The 20,203-nt window shown below is 38.7% G+C and overlaps 1 protein-coding gene across 2 annotated transcripts in view; it reads left to right on the plus strand.

Moving 5' to 3' along the window:
• The window catches only part of PDE3A (phosphodiesterase 3A), a 221,447-nt gene that overhangs the window by 185,905 nt on the left and 15,339 nt on the right, over positions 1-20,203 (plus strand). For both annotated transcript variants that reach the window (XM_021391172.1, XM_021391183.1), the window contains exons 6-13: positions 1,635-1,854; positions 5,648-5,733; positions 6,191-6,360; positions 7,571-7,708; positions 12,735-12,846; positions 16,161-16,274; positions 17,688-17,887; positions 19,127-19,330. In XM_021391172.1, coding sequence (XP_021246847.1) covers positions 1,635-1,854; positions 5,648-5,733; positions 6,191-6,360; positions 7,571-7,708; positions 12,735-12,846; positions 16,161-16,274; positions 17,688-17,887; positions 19,127-19,330 — 1,244 coding nt within the window. The remainder of the gene's footprint in view (positions 1-1,634; positions 1,855-5,647; positions 5,734-6,190; positions 6,361-7,570; positions 7,709-12,734; positions 12,847-16,160; positions 16,275-17,687; positions 17,888-19,126; positions 19,331-20,203) is intronic.

Genomic DNA, 20,203 nt, shown 5'->3' on the forward strand with positions numbered 1-20,203 from the left:
TGAATTCTGAAACTTGCTTTAAGTTGTTGAAAGATACATATATATTGTATTCTGTGGCAGTCATAAAAGTTTCCTGATAGCATATACCTCATAGACAGTTAATAATCCAACCCAATCTCTTATTCAACTAGCAGACTTAGAAATGTTTTTAAAGCATATTTTTGTTGGATAGAAAGCAGATATCTCATTGGATTAGTAGCTGTAAAACAGAGAATTTCTGTAATTTAATTAAATTTCCATGCCATGGCCATCTGATAACTTTTTAACTGCTCTGTAGGCTGTAGCTTTCTGATCTCAAAACTTGTATATTATCCTCGTGGAAATCATTGAATTAAGACAACAACATGGATCATGTTTTCCGAGGAAATTCCATAATCAAAAACTGAGATGATGTTGAATATCTCAAAATTATAGTATAGCAACTGTCAAAGATTATTTACTGCTCTTGGATGGGCAACAGTAATCATATTTTAACCTCACATTACAGTGAGCTATCAGGAAAAAACGTTGGAACTATACACATATATCCTGCAAGATCAGTATTTCATAAAGTTAGGTCAACATATGGCCTCATTCTAAGTTAATTTTGTCTGGAATGTGTTTAGATAGTGTGCACAATTCAAGCATAAAATCAGTTAAAGCTCCCAAACTCTTTACATCATTCAGCTCTGGAGATGAACATGGTAAATGAGCTGGGGCTTTATAACCAAGCTCAGGAGGTATGCCTATTTAAATGCATTTCCTTTAGAGAGAGATGCTGTTTGCATCCATATGCTTTATTGTAACTGAACCTTTTTGTCTGAAACTAGAAAACGCAGAGTGGATTTGAAGAGATAGCAGCAATTTATATCACACACTGGGCTCACTGATGCGTTTCATCTTGGGAGTGGTGCTCAGGTAGAATAGAGGACAGGAGGAACAACATCACACTAATGTCTGCACACGTGAATATTGCTAGTTTCTAGCTCAGGAGTACAATACCATGTGGTACAGGTAATGGTTACAAGTTTCCCATAGTGGGGAAGAGATAATTGAAAGTAAGTTCAGGCTGCATCAAATAAAGGCCAGTATCAGGGAGGAATGAAGAAATGACACCGCAAGTACTGTATTTTACATAATGTGTAACTACTAAAAATTGCTTTTTTAATTTTTTTTTCATTTATTGCTAATAATCTCATATGTAGAAATCCAAATTTTCTGGGAATGTGGGTTAGGCCTTCTTGTCCTTTCAGTACAGATGAAGACAGTAAAGGAAAGAGAATCTGCAGATAGCTCCAGGAACTGGCTAGTTGGAGTTTGGTGTCTCTGTTGGAACATACTGATACCAGTAGTGATGTCTCCAATGCATGCTTTTCATTTCATGCCTTCTAGTTAATGCATCCTACTCGACAGGGAGAATATGTTCCACGCTTTGAGCAAGATCTTCAGCAGGTGGAAGCAGCTGATAGTAATGGAGCTTCATCATTCTGTGACAGCCATGAGCTTGTCTCAGAGCAGAGAAGGATTTTCTCTCTATTTTTCATTTTGGAAGCTATGCTGCTACCTATGTATTAAAAGAGAACTACTTGTGCACTCAGTGAACTCAAACAACCATCTGCTGCTACTGTTAATTGACAAGACTCTTCTCTTGCCAGGTATCCCACCAAATATTTCACCACTCACCTCTCCATGCCATTCACCTCTTCAAGGGACGCCTGCTACAAGTCCTACCGGAAAAACATCTTCTGTGTCATTTCCAGACTCTACAGATACTGACACCAAGCAAGGTTTAAAGCCACACAAAGTCTTAACTGCTACTCAGAGTGCACCTAGCCTGTCAGAACCTAACATCAGCCCCTCTGTTATCTGCAGCAGGTAAGATGGTAGTTTGACATTTGTTGGATCATTTCACATTGTCCTCACAAACAAACTTTAGATGCATGTGTAAGTTCTTGTAATCTGCTTCAGTATTGATATTTTGCCATATTTAAGCAGATCTCAGTATGTAATTGTGCAGATTGCTGCTACAAAGTGGTTTTATAGTGCAAGACTGTTGGCTACATTTACAGCTTTCACGTCTGCTTTGTGAAAAAATTCATCGATAACTGTCAGATCTGAAAGTTGGATTTTGTGTTAACAATTTGAGTTTCTCACACCATGCTGCCAACGTGTGCAACTGCTTTGAGGTCGTAGGCCAAGTCTTTCAAAACAGGCACCTGAGGTTAGATACAAAAATGTAACTGCTAGGGTTTAAAATCTACTGGCCTATAACCCTCTGCCTAGTGTCTGATAGAAGTGTTCCAGCAGTGCCTGAAGAGTAAGGAATTTTGAGGACTGGCTCTGAAGGAGTGGAACTTGTTTTCCCTAAGGTAGAGTCAGATTGTGTAGCACTGGATTTTTTTCAGAACACAGCTGCAGCTGAGTTCCTCTCACTGCCATGAGTTACAGTAATGGTTTAATTTCACACTTTAAGGCATCTCATTATTGATTTGTTAAATTAGACTACTGGAGCTTTCAGTATATGTCCAGCTCAGAATAGCTGTAAACACTAGTATTTAGAAACTTGCTTCAGTACAGTTTCAAGGTGATCTTACCTATTATATGTTACTTTTAAAGTAGTAGTAAGCTGTTTGTGCTTATTGGCTAGCCAGCAGGTACCATGTCATCTGAGGCAATGTGCTGGATTAATTGTTATCAAGTTTACCTATCTTTTGGAGTAGTTTTTAGTTTCTGGCTTCAGTCATGTGATTTAGGATGTGTTTTGGTATCCTGTATACGGGGTAGCAAGCTGGTGTGAAAAACTCAAAACTGAGGTTACGAGTTTACCCAAGGGGTCATGCACACTGGAGTTCAGACTGGGATAAAGACAGATTTTTAACCCTTGGTTAGGTGACTAAGTAGAAATAGAATGCTTTTCAAAAGTATTGCACAACTGGATTTGCACAGATTAATCTTAAATGAAACCTATATTATATGAGAGCTCTTCCAAAAGTACTATACTACCAACATCCACCCCTGATATTGTGGGCCAGCACAATAAAATAGGAGGCACTGAGCAACCTGGTCTAGAGGGCGGTATCCCTGTCTATAGCAGCGGGTTTGGAACTGGATGATCTTTAAGGTCCCCTCCAACCTAAGCCATTCTATGATTCTGTGACATGGGAGTACATATGAAGCAAAAGTATGTGATTGAACTCCTCCATGCAGAAAAAAAAATGGCACCTACTGACATTTATCCATGCTTGTTGAACATTTCTGGAGACCAGACAGTGGATGTGAGCACTGTGAGTTGGTGGGTGATGCATTTCAGCAGTGGCAATAGCGGCGTGAAAGACAGGCCACATTCCAGACAGCCGTGCACACCATGAAATGAAGAGCGTCTCAAGCAGCTCATCCACACAAATCAGCGGGTTATAGCCAGGGAGCTGCATATGGTGCTGAGTATTGGCTTCAGTGCATTGGAAACAATGATGGCAACCCTGGAACATCACAAAATTTGCACCAGGTGGATCCAGAGAGCACATGCATGGAAACAAATACCATACGCAAGCTTGTTGGGACCTGCTGAACCAATACGAGGCTGAAGGTGACAGTTTGCTGGATCACAGCATTACCAGTGAGAATACATAGTGTCACCACTATGATTCAGAGTCAAAACAGTAGTTCATGGAGTGGTGGCATGGGAATCCCCCAGTGAAGAAGAAGTTCAAGAGGTTGCCCTCAGTGTGTAAATTGATATGCGCTGACTTTCCTGGAACCTGGACAAACCATCAGCTCTGACCACTGCATCACAACACTGACTATGCTGAAGGTTTGAACTTCCACAGTCAGGCCAGAGAGGAAGACAACCTTTCTCTTGCAACACAGTAACACCAGGCCCCATACTAGTTTGAAGACCATGGAGAACATTACCAGTCTTGGCAAGACTGTCCTAACACACCCACTGTATAGTCCAGATTTGGTGCCTTCTGACTTCCATCTGTTCATCTTCAGATGAAAGATGGACTGCGTGGGCAACGTTCTCCTAGCAATTGCACCATCATAGCGGCTGTGAAATAGTGGATCAGCTCTGCTGGCACAGATTTTTATGAGCATTGCGTGGAGGCTCGTGTTCATTGCTGGCAAAAATACATAGCTAAAGGTGGTGACTATGTTGGAGAATTCTTTTTTGTAGCTGAGAATCTGCTCTATCAAATAGTGTTATTGTGCTCTTTGTATCTGATATAATTTCCATGGAAATAAATAGAAGACATTACTTTTGGAGCGACAAATGTACATAAGAAATACACCATAAGTGTGCTACCATCCTATTAAGCTTTGCCTTTACTACTGCATAAACAAATTGCTTTAACTAGTAACAATGATTGCTGGCAGAATTGCATTAAATAAAACAGCTTACAGTTACATAAAAATGACAAAAATCAATCAATAAATTTAAAAAAATCAATTTAAGTTTGTTGTAGGTAGTAATGAAATACATTCTCTTAATATGTGTAGAACTTGATTTCTATATAACCCCTGGTAAAATGCTCTTTAACTTTCATTTAGCTGTTGTCTTATATGGTCTGTGAAGGTTTCATAGCATACTTAGGTTCTGGATTTCCTTGTTTTCAAATGCTTAGACTCTGCAAGCAGTTTCAATAGTAACTGGCCTTGTTGTTGGTTATTTGGAACGAACATATTGTTTAAAATGTTATGGTGTGATGACTTCCAATAGAACTGGCATCCACTATTTCTAATAGTTGCTGTCCCTTCAATGTCTATTGAAAAAACGTAAGCACTATCCCATTTCTAGCCATTAGTATACAGAGATGTCATATCCATAGATACAAACTGAACAGCACATAAATAATGCACCCTTCATTAATTTAAGCACAAAGTAAAAATGAAAGAGAAAAAAAAGTAGATAAATTCAATGGCTAAGACAAATAGAGTTATATTAACAAATGCTGGAAATGAATCTTTTCATGTTTGAGCTTTCACAGTGTAAATTGCTGTATTCATGATGTGTGATGCTCTACAGTTACTGCAAAAACCTGCCTTGCCACAAAATAGTACCAACTCAGCAAACCCCTGCTACCAGCAAACCAACTCCCTCCAACAACAACAGTAGAGGAAATAAACTCTCAGTGGATTCTGTGCTTTAAATCAGATCCATCCAGGCAATGGCATTAAGACAGCAGTTTTGCTTACACACCAAGTGAAATATGATAGGACGACCGAATTTGAAGGTATTATTAAACACTAATGTGTACTAGGCAATGCTGTTAAAATAATTTTTAAGTCATGACTCTTAATTTTGCTTAGTGGATATGGCAGGGATCCAGTGAAATAATGTTAAACAATCCTGTGATTAAGAACTATATTATAATCCCTACACATAAAGGGGATTGGTTTAAAGTGTTTCATTTGGGCCACATACTATATAAGTGTGAATTTATATATGATCTGAAAGTAAAGAGGTGCATTCATAATAACACCAAAGCCTTATGACACAACCAGTCAACAGCCCTGTTCCTCTTACTTACATTTTGTCTTTAGAATACAGTCTGTGCTATAGCTTGCAATATATGACACAATTATATATTGCCACTAGGAATTCTTTTTACGTAAGACTATCCAATGCACATGGTCTTTATATTGTGTATGTTTCTTGATGTTGTTTCAGCTGCGGCAGACCCTATAACCAAATAGAAGCCGGTGATGGTACACTAGATAGAAGCGATGGTACCACCCACACCCTGAACAGAACAGGTAATTATTTGTTGAACAAAAACTCCTCATCCTTTAAAATGTCATAATCATTCACTGAAAGGGCAGATATGCCTCAATCTCATAGAAAGAAAACGTATGAAAACTGCCTTTGAGGCTTCTTTCCTTTTTTGCTTGTTCAACGTCTGGAAAAGTCTCGTGAAGAATATAGATACACTGCAAAATAAATATGGTTTTTCATGTGGTTTAATCTAACCTATCCAGCACAAATAATGCTCATCAAAACTTTTCCTGCTTTTCAATCTCTGATCCAATTTTTTACACTCTGCAGGATATATGCTTTAATGCCTTTGGACAGCTTGTTCAACTTTAGACCCAGCCAAGCAGCACATACGTATTATGAGTCAGAGATCCTGTTGTTAATATTCAGAAGGTTGACAGGATGGCGTTCATGCAGTCCTTGCTGTTCATACAACAAGCTTTGTTACTTGTGTTTTAGATGATCCTGCACAAGCCACTTCTGACTATGAGACCAACAACAGTGACAGCAGTGATATCGTACAAAATGATGATGAGACAGATTGCTCCAAAGAAAAGGCACGGAAGGGATCTGTCTGTAGGACGTATGCGCCTGAGACCATCATTCTGCATCCCTTGATACCACCTGAGGTAGCTTGTTTAAATTTTGTTGTCAACACTGACTGAATGTATACAGAACCTCAAAAAAGAAGAAAAAAAAATAAACAACCCTCTACGGCAATCTAAAGATTAAGTCCATGGTTTTAAGCAAAAAAAAGAAACATCAGGCTCATACTTTTTAGTAGCTTCTAAGCACTGACCGCTTGTGAGACACTAACCATATATTTTGATGAAAAAGTATAAGCTTATGGATCTGGCATTTGGCACTTAGGAAATGTTTGGCTTCTGTGTTAGTGTTGCCTTTAAAGGGAATAGATTGGAAGGAAAAGAATTGATCATCTCATCCTACCAGCATGATGTCCTGTCTTCCTGTTCAGCCACTTCTCAATGGCCTTGCAATCTTGGCATATATATAGCGATCCTTAGTTTAAAATAAATCAGCACTTTCCTGAGGTTGCTGCATGGTATTATCATCATTGTGTCTTGAATATAAGAACACTGACAGGTGTTGATCTTCTCACAGCTGCTGTATTCAGCTGTAAATCTGATTCAGAGGTTAAGTTCGGTTATTTTTTTTACAATTTGCTGTACAACTGGATTGACAAATTTAAGTTGGCTCGAGCTCTTGAAAACATTATTCTAATCTGTTAAATTGGAATTGGACATGATGAGAGAAGGCATTTTTCCTGAGATATTTACTCATTTACAGTTTCATAGAAGTAAAGAAATACAAGGAAGTGTTCAAGAGAAATGTGATAGCAGAGGAGTACCCCATCTTTTGTTTGCAGGCCTGGAAAGTGGTAGGTCTCAATTTGACAAGTCTTCCCTCACAACATGCTCCATTAACCAGTATAGACTGTAATGGATGTGTCCTGATGCAGAAGGAGAAACTGGATGTTTTCCCCTCTGTACTACGCCAAATTTTACAATGAAAGAGATTCACTTGAAAATGAATGAATGATTCCCGTGAATGAATGAATGAATGAATGAATGTCTGTCATGGATAAGTTCAGAGACTGATGTTTCATAATACAGAATTTCCCATTCATATGAGTGAAACAAATTATAAAAGAGTGTCTAGCTGCAGGGCTGGTAGAAATGAGGACAGCTCTGCTGAGCTGAGTAAAACACCGTTGGCTTAGAAATTATTCTAACATGACCTTAGTTTTTCAGAACATAATTTTTTTGCATGAGTTGCTTCACAGAACTGAAATTTATTTTATTCTATTTTCTGGCATAGGACAAGCCTGTACTCGCTCCTGAGCCTCTGGTTATGGACAACTTGGATCCTCTAATGGAGCAGCTTAACAGCTGGAACTTCCCAATCTTCGATTTGGTGGAAAAAATTGGAAAGAAATGTGGTCGGATTCTCAGTCAGGTAAGAATGACATCTCATCTGTGATGACTGGCTAGATTATTGAGATTTGATTTCTATGAAATAGTGCTAAGACCCATAAGCTGGTTATCTGATAAATGATGATCCCTGACACCTAATTCAGAGCCAAGAGTATGAACTCCTTGTCATTAAAATCCTTACTTTTAAATTCTTATCTCTTTTAATTTAACAATGTGAAAGAAAAAAAGTCAGATACCTATTTTCCCTGCTTCTGTCCACCAACGAGTTCACATAAACCCCTTCAAATATCCTCTCCTGTCTGCAGGATCTGCTTTCATCCCTTAGCAAGTTCTTTGTAAAAGGATTTCTCGTGGGGTCCATTATGGGAGTGCTAAACAGTAAAAATACTCAGTTTAATGCAGGAAATCTGTTTTTTTATATTGGAGATTTCAGTCAGGTAGTGCAAGGAAGTAAGATTTCAAGAAGTGGAAAAAAATAGTCTTTGCTGTATTTCCTCACCTTTAAAGAGTGAACATTTTGATAGTAAATTGAGATCATTATTTCATAAAGACTAATTTTCTATGAATGGGGATGTGAGAGCCTTCTACTCTTTTCAGCTGTTGGTTTTTCATTCCCTTCTATATGTTGAACGTAGGTACTGACACAACCCTTCTATACTCAGCACAACTGATATCACTTCCACAATAACTTTGTTGGCTGAACTCTGCCCTGTTGTTCCCTTTTCCTAGCACATTGACAAATCAGACATTTTTTTCTGTTATGGAGGTATTAAAGTTTATTCAATGGAAAATCAAGTAATTGTATTTAGGGTTGGGAGGAAAAAAAAACCACAGGAGACCGATCTAGTATAACTTTACAAGGCATTATGTAGTGATTAACACTGGAAAGAAGTAATTATGTTTATTGGTATGTAGGAAAATTAACCCTCCCACACAAACATAGTGGCTAGTCGGTCAGATCAGAGAGCGTGATCTGCCTTTTATCATTCTGTAGTTTTGCAAGTAACATATATCTGACCAACCTACTGACTCTCTAGGTTAGTTTTGGAGAAACAGGCAAACTGTGTCTGGATATGGGTATTGATATATATTCACCATTGATCATTGAGACAACCTTGCAATACACAGTAGGCTTGTGATTAACATTCTCTTCTACGTGTTCTTTGTCATGGTTTTGTTCAGCAGCAGAGCTTCTTACAGACTTATAAAGGAAACATAAGGAAAAATATAACATTTCTAGTGTAAAAACCAGCAGTTGGAATGATCCAAAGTTTCTTCTAGTTTTGTCTGGCTACTTCTGTAGGTCTTAGGTGCTTTACCAAGTTGCATAGAGTTCTGTACCTCTCAGGATGATTTCCTTCTGCTGTCCATTGTTTCCATTAAGACTCCACATTCTGTTTCTCAACATTTGCTTCTTGAACACATTATTCTGCACACGTTCTCACTGTTGCAGTGTCACAAAATGAGGCCTCTGAAATATAATAGAGAAGCTTAAATAAATAATTGTGAAAATTCACCATCTTCTGTAGCAGCTCTTCACAATTACTCTCACTCCCTTAGAGCAGAATGTAGCAAGTTCAACCTTGTTCTTAAAATAAAGATAATTCCTGTTGTTCTTTCCCCCACCTATGCAGACGTTCTAACAAAATTATTTTCAGAAGTAAGAGATCCAAAGTAGGGTGTTTTCTACAGATAAAAAGTATTGTCTTTTTCCTGTATGATTTCAAAATCCTGGGATATTATCAACAAAGGAAAACAAAAGCTCTAATGATTTATTCTCTGCTTTTTGCCATTAAGTGGACTCATCCATTAAAAAATAAGTAAATTAACAAGCTGAATTAACTATGTTTGCCTTGCTAGGTTAAATTTATGAGATGGAACAAAGTGGAGTTGACATGTGCCTCTAGGGAGGCATTCAGTTTAGAAAGCAAATGCTGGCATAGCATCTTTAAAGCTGCTTGAGATGTCTGTTTCTCCTTTTAGTAATGTTAAATTGATTTAGACATATAAAAAGACCCTGAACCAGTCAGTGGCCATAAAGACATCTATGCAAAATACGGTGGAAAGCAACCTAAACATGGCAGTAACCGATATGCGTAATAGGGGATAGGGAAGAATTTGCATACCAATCTCATTACAGAAAAGAACAGCAAAGCCTCCAACTGAGCTGATGCTTCACAACAGGCCATAAAGTTAGATAATGCTTTCAGTCACACTTCTTACAGCTCCTATAAAAATAAATACCTGCAGAAGAGAAACTCATTTGCTTTGGAAAGCAAATAAAGAAAGTATTAAAGGATAGGCTAAAGTCAAGGTCCCTCTCCAGCTTTTATTGCAAAGCCCGTAGAAATATGAAACACTGGTGGTACTCCTGCAATTTTTGTGCACCAGCAGCATCGAGATAGAGTGCCATCATTGCAGTGTGCATTGGTTGGTCCCTGGATGGTGCCTGGAGGAATATTTGGTCATCTCATGATCATGCATGACTTCTGAAGAGAGAAACTGCAGCAATTATATGAGGGAGTAGGAAAATGCTAACCTAAACCTTGCACAAGTCCTCTGAGACTTTAATGTGCACCCCTTACACCCCGGGAGAGGAGCTACGTGTGAATGATGATCCCCATTTCTCAAAAAGCTTCCATTAGAAATCACAAGGGAGAAGCACTTGTTCCTGTTCAGGCAGCAGCACGAGGGGTAGCTGTGCTATAAATGATTCACCCAAGCATTATCAGCTATAGCAGAGACAAACAGAAGATGGAGGCAGGAGGCCATGCGGAGCAGCCAGTGCCAAGTGACTGGACATTGTCACAGCCTCGAGTTTTGTCCTAGGTTGTGGGGACTGCATCACAGCTGTGAGTCTAAATGATTAAATGTCTGAATGACTTGCTTGGCTGTTTCTCTGATGACCAGAGCAAATGATGCCACTTCACTTTAAGTCATGGGGAAGAGCTACCATTCATATCCGTCACAGCCAGCTTCTTTTCTCACCAGCTGCAGAATTCTCCCCAGGAAATTCAAAGGCAGGGAAAAAACATGCTTTTATTACGTTTTACTTAAGGTGCCTGGTCAGTGTTGGTAGTGTTGCCCTGTAAGATTTGGTCTTGCAGGTTAATATTTCTTTATGCTTCCCGTTTGAGGACAGAAACATTTAGCTGGAACTACGAAGCTCATCATTCAGTGATCTAAGACTGGTGTGTGAAATACGTAATCTCTATGTATGTGAAAGGTTGAATTGGGACTAATTTACTTCAACCGCCATTCCAGATAGATAATCAGGATTCTATGTACCTTCTAATCCAAATTACACATAAAGACAGTCTCTTTGTTATGCCTCAGTAGAGCAGGATCCCAGTTTTGCCTTTTACAGCCCTACATTTCCTTTTCATTCTGTGAAATTACACTACAGATTTTCACTTGGGCTGTCTCCCTCCTTCGTAGGCTGCATCCCTTTGAATGCAGAACACTGGAAATCACAGAATTGTATGGGTTGGAAGAGACCTCTAGAAATCATCGAGTCCAACCCCCTGCTAAAGCATGTTCCCTAGTGCAGGTCACACAGAACGGTGTGCAGATGGGTCTTGAATATCTCCAGAGAAGGAGACATCACAGACTCTATGGGCCACCTCTTCCAGTGCTGTCACCTTCAAAATAAAGAAGTTCTTCCTTGTGTTTGTATGGAACTTCCTGTGTTCTAATGTGTGCCCGTTGCCCCTTGTCCCATTGTTGCTCACCACCAAAAAGTCTGCCCCCATCGACTTGACTCCTGCACTTTAGATATTTATAAACAGTGATGAGATCCTCTCTCAGCCTTCTCTTCTCCGGGTTGAAGATCCCCAGGTTTCTCAGCCTTTCTTCATTTGGGAGATGCTGCAGGTCCTTAATCATCTTTGTGGCCCTATGCTGGACTTTTTCTAGGAGATCCTCTTTTCTGAACTGAGGAGCCCAGAACTGGGCACAATATTCCAGATGTCGCCTCAGTAGCACGTAAAGGGGGAAGATCTCTTCCTTAAACTTTAGAAAGGAACTGCTCACAGGTTGCAGTTTATATATGTGGCATACAGAAGGAAGTAGCTGTGGATAGCGATTTGATTTCCATTAGGATGTGAAACACAGAGCAGAATATGTAACAACTTCTTATTAGTATAGCACTCATCCTTTCAAATGTGTTTTAAATTGTTTAGCTCTAGACAGATCGTTACCTGATAAATGGCGTAAAAAGGACAGTATTTAGCTAATGGCAGTAAATAAATAAAGAAGCTGAAAGACTTCAGGGTCTGATCTGTGAAAGAAGTAAGGAAGTCATGCTGTAATTTTACAGTGTACCATTGTTTTATATGTTCAAGCTTGTCTTGCATTATGTCCATTTTGTAGTTGTTCCTGTCTACATTTCTGAACTCTCACCTCTCCTGAACACCCCCGCACTCAGCCATCGCATTCTTCCTTATATATCCTCTCTTGGTTGTCTACAGTCATCTTTCCTCTTTCCTACTTTCCTACAGTCCATCTTTCCTTTTCTCTAAGCTACTTGCTGCCTCTGAAATCCTGAAGTCATTTTTTCCATTTTATTGCCAAAATGGAAGGAGATGATGCAGAGGATCCAAATCATTTTGTCCTTTTTCTCATTACTTCACTTACTCCCCCTTTTCCTGGGAAATGAATTGACTCATGAATGCTTCTTGAAGAAGTTTGTGGGGAAATTTTCCAAAGACACTAAGGAGCACTGGCTATCTGCCTTTATGTGTGTATGCTTCTGAGGTGTCTGCAGAATGTGGGGGATCCATGTGCCTGAAAGGAAGAGAAGAATGTCAGAAAGGATGTAGCAAAGGAACGAGGAGAACAGTTTGGTACTGATAAGTTGTCTGTTTGTGTAACCACATCCCTACAGAAATGGCAGTAGCTACTGCTATAGCTGGATCAGATTATGTGCTTAAGAAAATATTACCAAGAAAGCAGATTTTTGTGGGGTGATTTGACAGAATGATTTTTATATCTAATTTTTAGATTCTTTCTGGGAGACTTAGCAGAATGCTGGTTTTGTTTTTTTTCAGGTATCATACCGGCTTTTTGAAGACATGGGATTGTTTGAAACCTTTAAAATTCCAGTGAGGGAATTTATGAACTACTTCCATGCCTTGGAATGTGGATACCGAGAGATACCTTGTAAGTAAACATTCCCAGCAGATAATGGTGCTTCCTTAAAGCTTTGGGTATTTTCCATACACTTTGTTATTGAAGCTTCTCTCATTACACCATGTATTTCTTTTTTTAAACAAGATGCCCGTTTTCATTAAACCCTCGTATGTGTTGACTGAGACCATAAATTCTCAAAGCATATATTACTTATAGTTGCCGCAGCACATTGTTTCAGAAGTCAGTTGTGCAATGTCTTACTCAAATAAATAACAGAAAATGGTTATTGGAAAGCTCAATAGCAATAGCTGACTGTACTGTATGCATGAAATCACTCATGCTTTCTTGATCACTAAGAGAAGAATATTTTTCCTGACTTCTGCTGCATCACTGACAAATGGATGGCTCTCTAGTCAGAGGCTGGTTTTACTCCATAGCCTCTCTCATCCTCTTTCATTGCATTAACTGTTTCACGTTGTTTAATAATAATTCATGGAAAAAATTTTTGCAAGCCTGCAACCACGTGGAACTACCATAGGTACAAAGAACAATTTCCTGATGATGTGTTTTCTGGTGATGCATGCATACCTTTGTCCTAGCTGGAGCTCATTGAAACTCCCCCCTCCCCCATGAGAGATTTGGATTTTTACACAGAAATAGTGCTATGTTACAAAAATAGACATGCTTTGTAAAGCAGAAAAAATATACGAAGTGATTGAGTGCCTCCTGCTCTTCCGCAAGTACAGCTAGACTAGTACTTTTCAGTGTGAATCATTTATTCACTCAAAAACCTGCTTTCAGTCATCCCCAAAGTATTTGCTAATTCAAATCAAACTTAACAAACCACTTCAACTGCGAAAGATTATTTTTTTCTCTGGAGAAGAGAGGGAGTTATCCCCCTGTTAGCTGGCAAATAAACCCTATGCTGAGAAATACAGGACACCCTGTTTACTCCCACCTCTCAAAAAATGCCTGAAATATTGGTATAATAAGTCATATAGTCTTACTCTTAAAATATCGAATACAAATTGTAACAGCTACAGTGTGAGGAATTGAAAGCAAGCTACCTCAGAATGCCCTCCAGCCAGCTGGTTTGGACTCTCTACTGGGAAAGTGGGAGAGCAAATTTCAAATCTTCCCTTGTGTTTGAATCTGAGAGGGATTATAAACAGCAGATTATAGTCTGAGGCCTTATAAATGGATGTCCAACAGTCTTTCCTCTTCGTTTTCAACGCTTCTCTACTCATAGGGGCTCAGGAATTTTTGTGAATGTATCCCTCCATTTCTGTGGCTTTTCTTATGTGTGTTTCATTTTATAGTCAAGTGGAATATTTTGTTTAATACGTAACTAATTTACCTTTCAATTTTTCATTTCTGTGAAGGAGCAGAAAACAAAACAACTTGCTTTGATTGAACCAGTCTTCTTGTCTCATTGCTGAACTGAAAAGTGATGACTATTCCAGTTGGATTGAAGTATAGGTTTCACAAGATGTTCATCCAGCCTTTATTCCATAGAAAAGCTTTAGAGCCCTGTGCAGAACTAGGTTTTGCATGAGATTAGTACTTCAGGAAAGATAGGAAGGAGATCTCTTCCTTATTTTCCTTTTTTATTTCCAAACTATATCCATTCCCATGCTGCTTACTGTTTTGTTGTTTAAAAAAAAAAAAAAAAAAAGAATTGTAGCATTGTAGCTAATGATCACTAGCAAATGTTTAAAGGGAAGGTCACAGGAGAGCAGGAGAAGAAAGTGAGGGGTAAATACTGGGGCCAAGTGGCATGACATTATGCTCACATTTAGTGAGCAGGCAAAGTGACTGCAAACTGTAAACATAGTAAACCTTTGTACGTTACATCCATCTGCCCTTGGCAGGAAGGATTTTAGGCTGACTTTAGGCATACACGAAGTATGCAGTTGCCTTGTGCACTGTAGTGTTGGGTCAGTAAGATGGTGAAGTCCTTCTGAGGTTCTCACGTGCCTGAGCTGGGGGTGCCACAGGTATAAAAGCAGACTGCTTACATGTCTTGCTGCTATATTCTACTCTCCCAGAGTACAGAGGTTTTTCCACCTCTAATTAATGCAATCAACTTTACTTACTACTTCACAGAAAGGGGTTCTGAACTTGTGCTGGTAGTTTTTGCTTATGACAGATAAGTGTCATCTCCAGTGCTATCTTGACTTTTGACCATTACCTTCTTTCTGTAACATAGTTCTTGATCTGTTCCCATGAAGACTGTTCCAGTATTTAGCTTGATTATGAGACACACATGGCTGATTAGCATTATCAAGGTGTCTCCCACTGAGGTGAATGATTACCTAGAGATATAGCCAGTTCCTCTGAGTTATAGGGATGGGGATGACCTTGCCAATGGAATCCCATATTTTTCTGCTTTGCTCTCTGAAAGGTATTTTTCCAGAATTCCAGCAGAGGTAGTGTAACCACAGGTTGTAATTCAGAAAAGCAGATTTCTAAGGGTGTTATCTAATCACTATACTGCCCCAAATTAGCCTAAATCACAAGTTGAAGTAATTGTCTTTCAGTGATTCTGCCCCAGATATAAGCTTTGGTTGTGGTGCAGCTTTGTTACCCCTCTTCAGGCATCCTATTTTCTCTTGCCAGTGTATATTTAAATGACACTCTGTGATGAACTAGTGTGCAATTCTTTCTTTCAGTTACTTGTGTTGATTGTAGGATTGTTATCTGGCCTTGAAGGATTTGTGGGAAGAGCCTTGAAGTGAATTATCTCTCATTTCTGCAAAGAGAACTTGTAGCAAGCTGGATTACAGGAGCTGGGGCCTCAACTCTTTATCTCTGGCCAGAATACCACAGAAAGAACCTGGTTTAACTGTGCAGCGTACACATATCCTGAGTTTGATTTTGCAGTGCTACCATTAGCATATGACCTACATTACCAAGTTGGTTGAAGTCTGGCTACTGAAGAGGATGAGGTTTTCCAACTGGTTTCATTTGAATCAGAGGTTAACAATGAATATTCACTCAATGGCATTTAACTAGCAAAAGGCAGCCACTGGAGTAAAGGAATAGAACTGGAAGGCTCCTTGCTTGAGACTTTCTTTGCAGAGTTTCCTATGGTACAAATACAGCTGCTTTGCTGCTGTTTTTCTCTTTCTGGACTGATATGAAGACTTAGACTTGAATTTGCTTCATCTGTATTAAAGGAAAAACTGAGCATTTACAAAATACAGCTGCTTTTCCTGGTTGTGTTAACATTGAATTTATCTCTGTCTCAGTTGACTGCCATGGAATACCCACTAGATGGTGCTGATTTCCCTCTGTCGGAAATATTCATGTTTAATCATGAGGTCATTTGTTTTGTATCACAGACCACAATCGAATCCACGCAACTGATGTTCTGCATGCCGTGTGGTACCTTACTACTCAGCCCATTCCGGGACTCCCAACTGTGATTAATGATCACGGGTCAGCAAGTGATTCAGGTATATTTAAATATACAAGTATATATGTTGTATTTTTACAGCTTTTGACATAAAATTTGCTGGAAGGAAGCCAACAGCTGAAGAGTGAGTGCAGTACTTGTTGTTATAAAGACTTTTAAGTTGAGTAGCATGTTGGATGCTGAATGTCTGTATAACTTAGAAGAGAATGGAGTTGTTCTTCCAAAACCAAGTATTTTATATTTCATGTGTGAATGCAAACCTTTGTGATCACCCTTAATAACAGATGTTTATTACCATTTGAATTTTACAATAGGTTTTCTTCTAAGAAACTGTATTAGCAGTACTTTCTATTGCTTCTACAGGAAATGTAGACTTTTAAGTCTTCAAACCCTGCATTATTTTGCTGCTGTGAAAGCACAGGAACACACAAGTAGTGGCATGCACTGTGGCTGCTTGGTGGTTGTGAAGTGTCCCTTTGCCATTCCTCACTGTCCCCAAAGAAAGAGACTTGCTACTACCTTGCAAGACCATTCATCTGCTGTCTTATGATTGCTACTTACAGGCAGCTTTTCTTATTACACCTTTGTATTAACTTCACCAGCTTGAGATATAGCAGCTAGAGGGCCTGTCTGTATTTTGTGGGCATTCTGAGGGATTTGCTGATAAAGCAGGAGCTTGTTCCACAGGGAACATTTCTACTTTGATGTTTTTTGCTGGTGTTGTTGTGGCAGACGTGTACCATTTGTGAAACTCTTCAGGATGTTTTGGTGGTGGGAAGGGTGGTTATTCTTGAAAAATTTTGTCAGTGGTCATACCAGCAGGGGACGTTGGAGGCTTTGTAGATCAGGAGAAATGGTTTGAATGAGAGGGGTTGAGTTTCGGGGATATTGTTGTTTGTTATTTGAAATATGTTCAATTGCATATAAGTTCATTCAATACATCTCACTCAAAATCTGCCTCTGACAGGGACACATTCAAGCTGATTCAAAAAGAGGCTGGTAAGAGGATTAGCAGCAAAGAAGTAAAGTCTAGACCTTGGATTGAAAAACATGTATCTATACCAATTGAATTTATAAATGTTATTCCACTACTTTAAGGACTGATAGTATGTCATAGACTAATCTGTATGGTAAAGCAATTAGAGGAAGGTGTTGGAAAGATTGAGTTACCCACAAAGCTCCAGCATGGTCTTATCTTATTGTCAGTACCTTTTGTAGTTTGAGACCAGACTCTGCTGGATGGCGGGAACATCCCTGGGGGCATCTGAAATTGTACATTTCCAGTTGCTTGCCTTACTGCACCACATTGGAAAGCATTCAGATCAGGACATGTTTACTCTCCGGTTAGGTACTGTGAATTCTCCACTCCTCCTGCTTCGCTGTTCCCATCTGTTTCAGTAAGTCACTGAAAAAAATGGCAAGGAATTTTCTAAATGTATTTATTTCTGTTCAGATTCTGACAGTGGAATCACTCACGGCCATATGGGTTATGTGTTTTCGAAGACATACACACCTACAGATGACAGCTACGGATGCCTAGCTGGCAACATCCCAGCCCTTGAGTTGATGGCTCTTTATGTAGCTGCAGCCATGCATGATTATGATCATCCAGGAAGGACTAATGCCTTTTTGGTAGCAACAAGTGCTCCTCAGGTAATTAAATCTCAGACATCACTGTTAAGTTTGGAATGTAACAGATTTCAATTGCCAGTGGTGCCTGAAGCTTGCATTAAGCACAATTCTATTGAATATTTTGAAGTAGCTTATTGAACTGTCAGAAATAATCACTTACCTTCGGGGATTCCCAGTAAGTCTCTTTACACACCCTCACCACATTCCATTCCTGGTACTGTTAAGAAAGGTCTAGATAAAATGTCATGGTGAAGAAGACAATGTTCTGCTGACTGACACAATTTGTAACTGGGAAATAAAGGAAATATTATTCTACACACTAAAGCACCGAAATTCTTACTGTGCTTTTAGACAAGATAGACTATAAACCTGCATTGCTTCAGCAAGCCAATCTCTGTGAGAAATAATAGATTCCATTCATGAGGATAACGTAGAATTTTTTACTTCTAGATGACAATATATAATTATATATATTAATTATATATTAATATATAATTGAAGTCAAAAATAATGAAGAAGGTCTTAATGCTGGAAGATAAGTGTTTATATTTCTATAAAAATATTAAAAACTTAACACAGAAACATATTTCCATAAATGAAATAATCAAGGGACTGAATGCTGCTGAAGTGAAGAGACTTCCTAGATTGTTGTTGTCCTATATAGTCCATTTTCTACATCTTTTTTTGGTTTCATTTCTGAGTGAAATTGCTATCACAATGAGTTCTGCATCTTGACTTTGTAAATACTTAACCAGTTTTGGAGTGTTAAGCATTGTTGAGTTTCAAATTGGAATGTCATTTTTTTTTTCTGAGTTTGGAATAAGTCTAATATTGACAAAATTGCCAGACGCAAACACAAAAGACAGTAATCCCTGCTAGTACTAAGGCTGGTTCTGGAAAACAGGGAAGCGCAACCTGATAATATTGATCAGGCTTATATGTGTTAAAAACAAAAACAAATAAATGAAAAAGCATACCATGATTGTATTAGATATTCATTGCCAGGTGATGTGGTTTATTCAGGAACCAAAGACCCTTAAGCATGAAAAATCCAGATTTTAGAAATAGATCTTAGCTATCGCAGCAAATCAGATGTCTGCTTCAAATTCTGCCAAAATCATATCGTGAAAACTCAGGATATTCTTTACAAAATTAAGATCAACCAAATGTGAACCTCCTTCATTTGTTACACCCACATCATTTTTATTTCTGTAATCGCAATGTTTCTTTTGCTGAACAGCTCCCATATTGCTTTCACAGGCAGTGCTGTACAACGACCGCTCCGTTCTGGAGAACCATCATGCTGCTGCTGCCTGGAACCTTTTCATGTCAAGGCCAGAATACAACTTCTTGGTCAACCTCGACCACGTGGAGTTCAAGCATTTCCGCTTTCTTGTCATCGAGGCAATTTTGGCTACTGACCTGAAGAAACACTTTGATTTTGTTGCCAAATTTAATGCCAAGGTAACAAGATCCATTTGGGTTTTGGGGGGATGGTCAGAAAAGTTTCTGGGGCTTGTTAGTATTACAGTGAAATGACTCCAAAATCTGCTATGTTGCTTTTTCTTCTGAATTTCTTTTCAGCTGCTATAAAGCATTCTGATGAGTATTAATCCAGCACTTCTGTTGTCATTTTTAAATTATTTCAATTTAGTGCCACAGCTTTCTTTCTTATGGTTGTTTTCCTTTTTTTCAGAAGCTGGTTTAAGGTAGGATCTGTTGTCCTGTTGATAACATACAGTGGGAGATTAAGAAAGGCTGATTTACCCTGTTGAGGATATTATGCAATATGGGACAATTTCACGAAAATCCCACTTACATTCCACTTTTCAGCATTGTTTGCTTGTTGACTAACCTTTTAGATGTATTAGCAGAGCACTCAGGGAAAATAATCAGAGATATTACCAAGTTTCCATAGCATCTGAATACTTAATGTGACTTTTTATCTGTTTAATCATGCTGTTCTATTAGCAAAACACAGAAATCGTGATGATTTCGAAATTCCAATTTTAAATGCAGTGAAAGGATGATCCTTCTCTCCTACTTTGTTCCAAATGGGTATACCCCTGAGAAAGAGATTACTAGAGATCTTTCCTTTACACTCTGTGCAGTGAATTTAAAATCACAACCCTGGGAACATATTCTTCAAAACTATTATACAGTTTCAATCTGGCTTCAATCTATTGGAAATTACCACCTGTCAGGTTACTTTGATAAACCCCATCATCCATCCAAACTGTAAGTACATTATCTACATAATATGTGCTTGGGATCTGGTATTGCCTTCTTGTTCCTCATATAAAACCGAGCACAGTGTTTCTCATCCCTGACTAGGAC

Source organism: Numida meleagris, chromosome 1, assembly GCF_002078875.1.
Source record: "Numida meleagris isolate 19003 breed g44 Domestic line chromosome 1, NumMel1.0, whole genome shotgun sequence".
Classification (NCBI taxonomy): Eukaryota; Metazoa; Chordata; class Aves; order Galliformes; family Numididae; genus Numida; species Numida meleagris.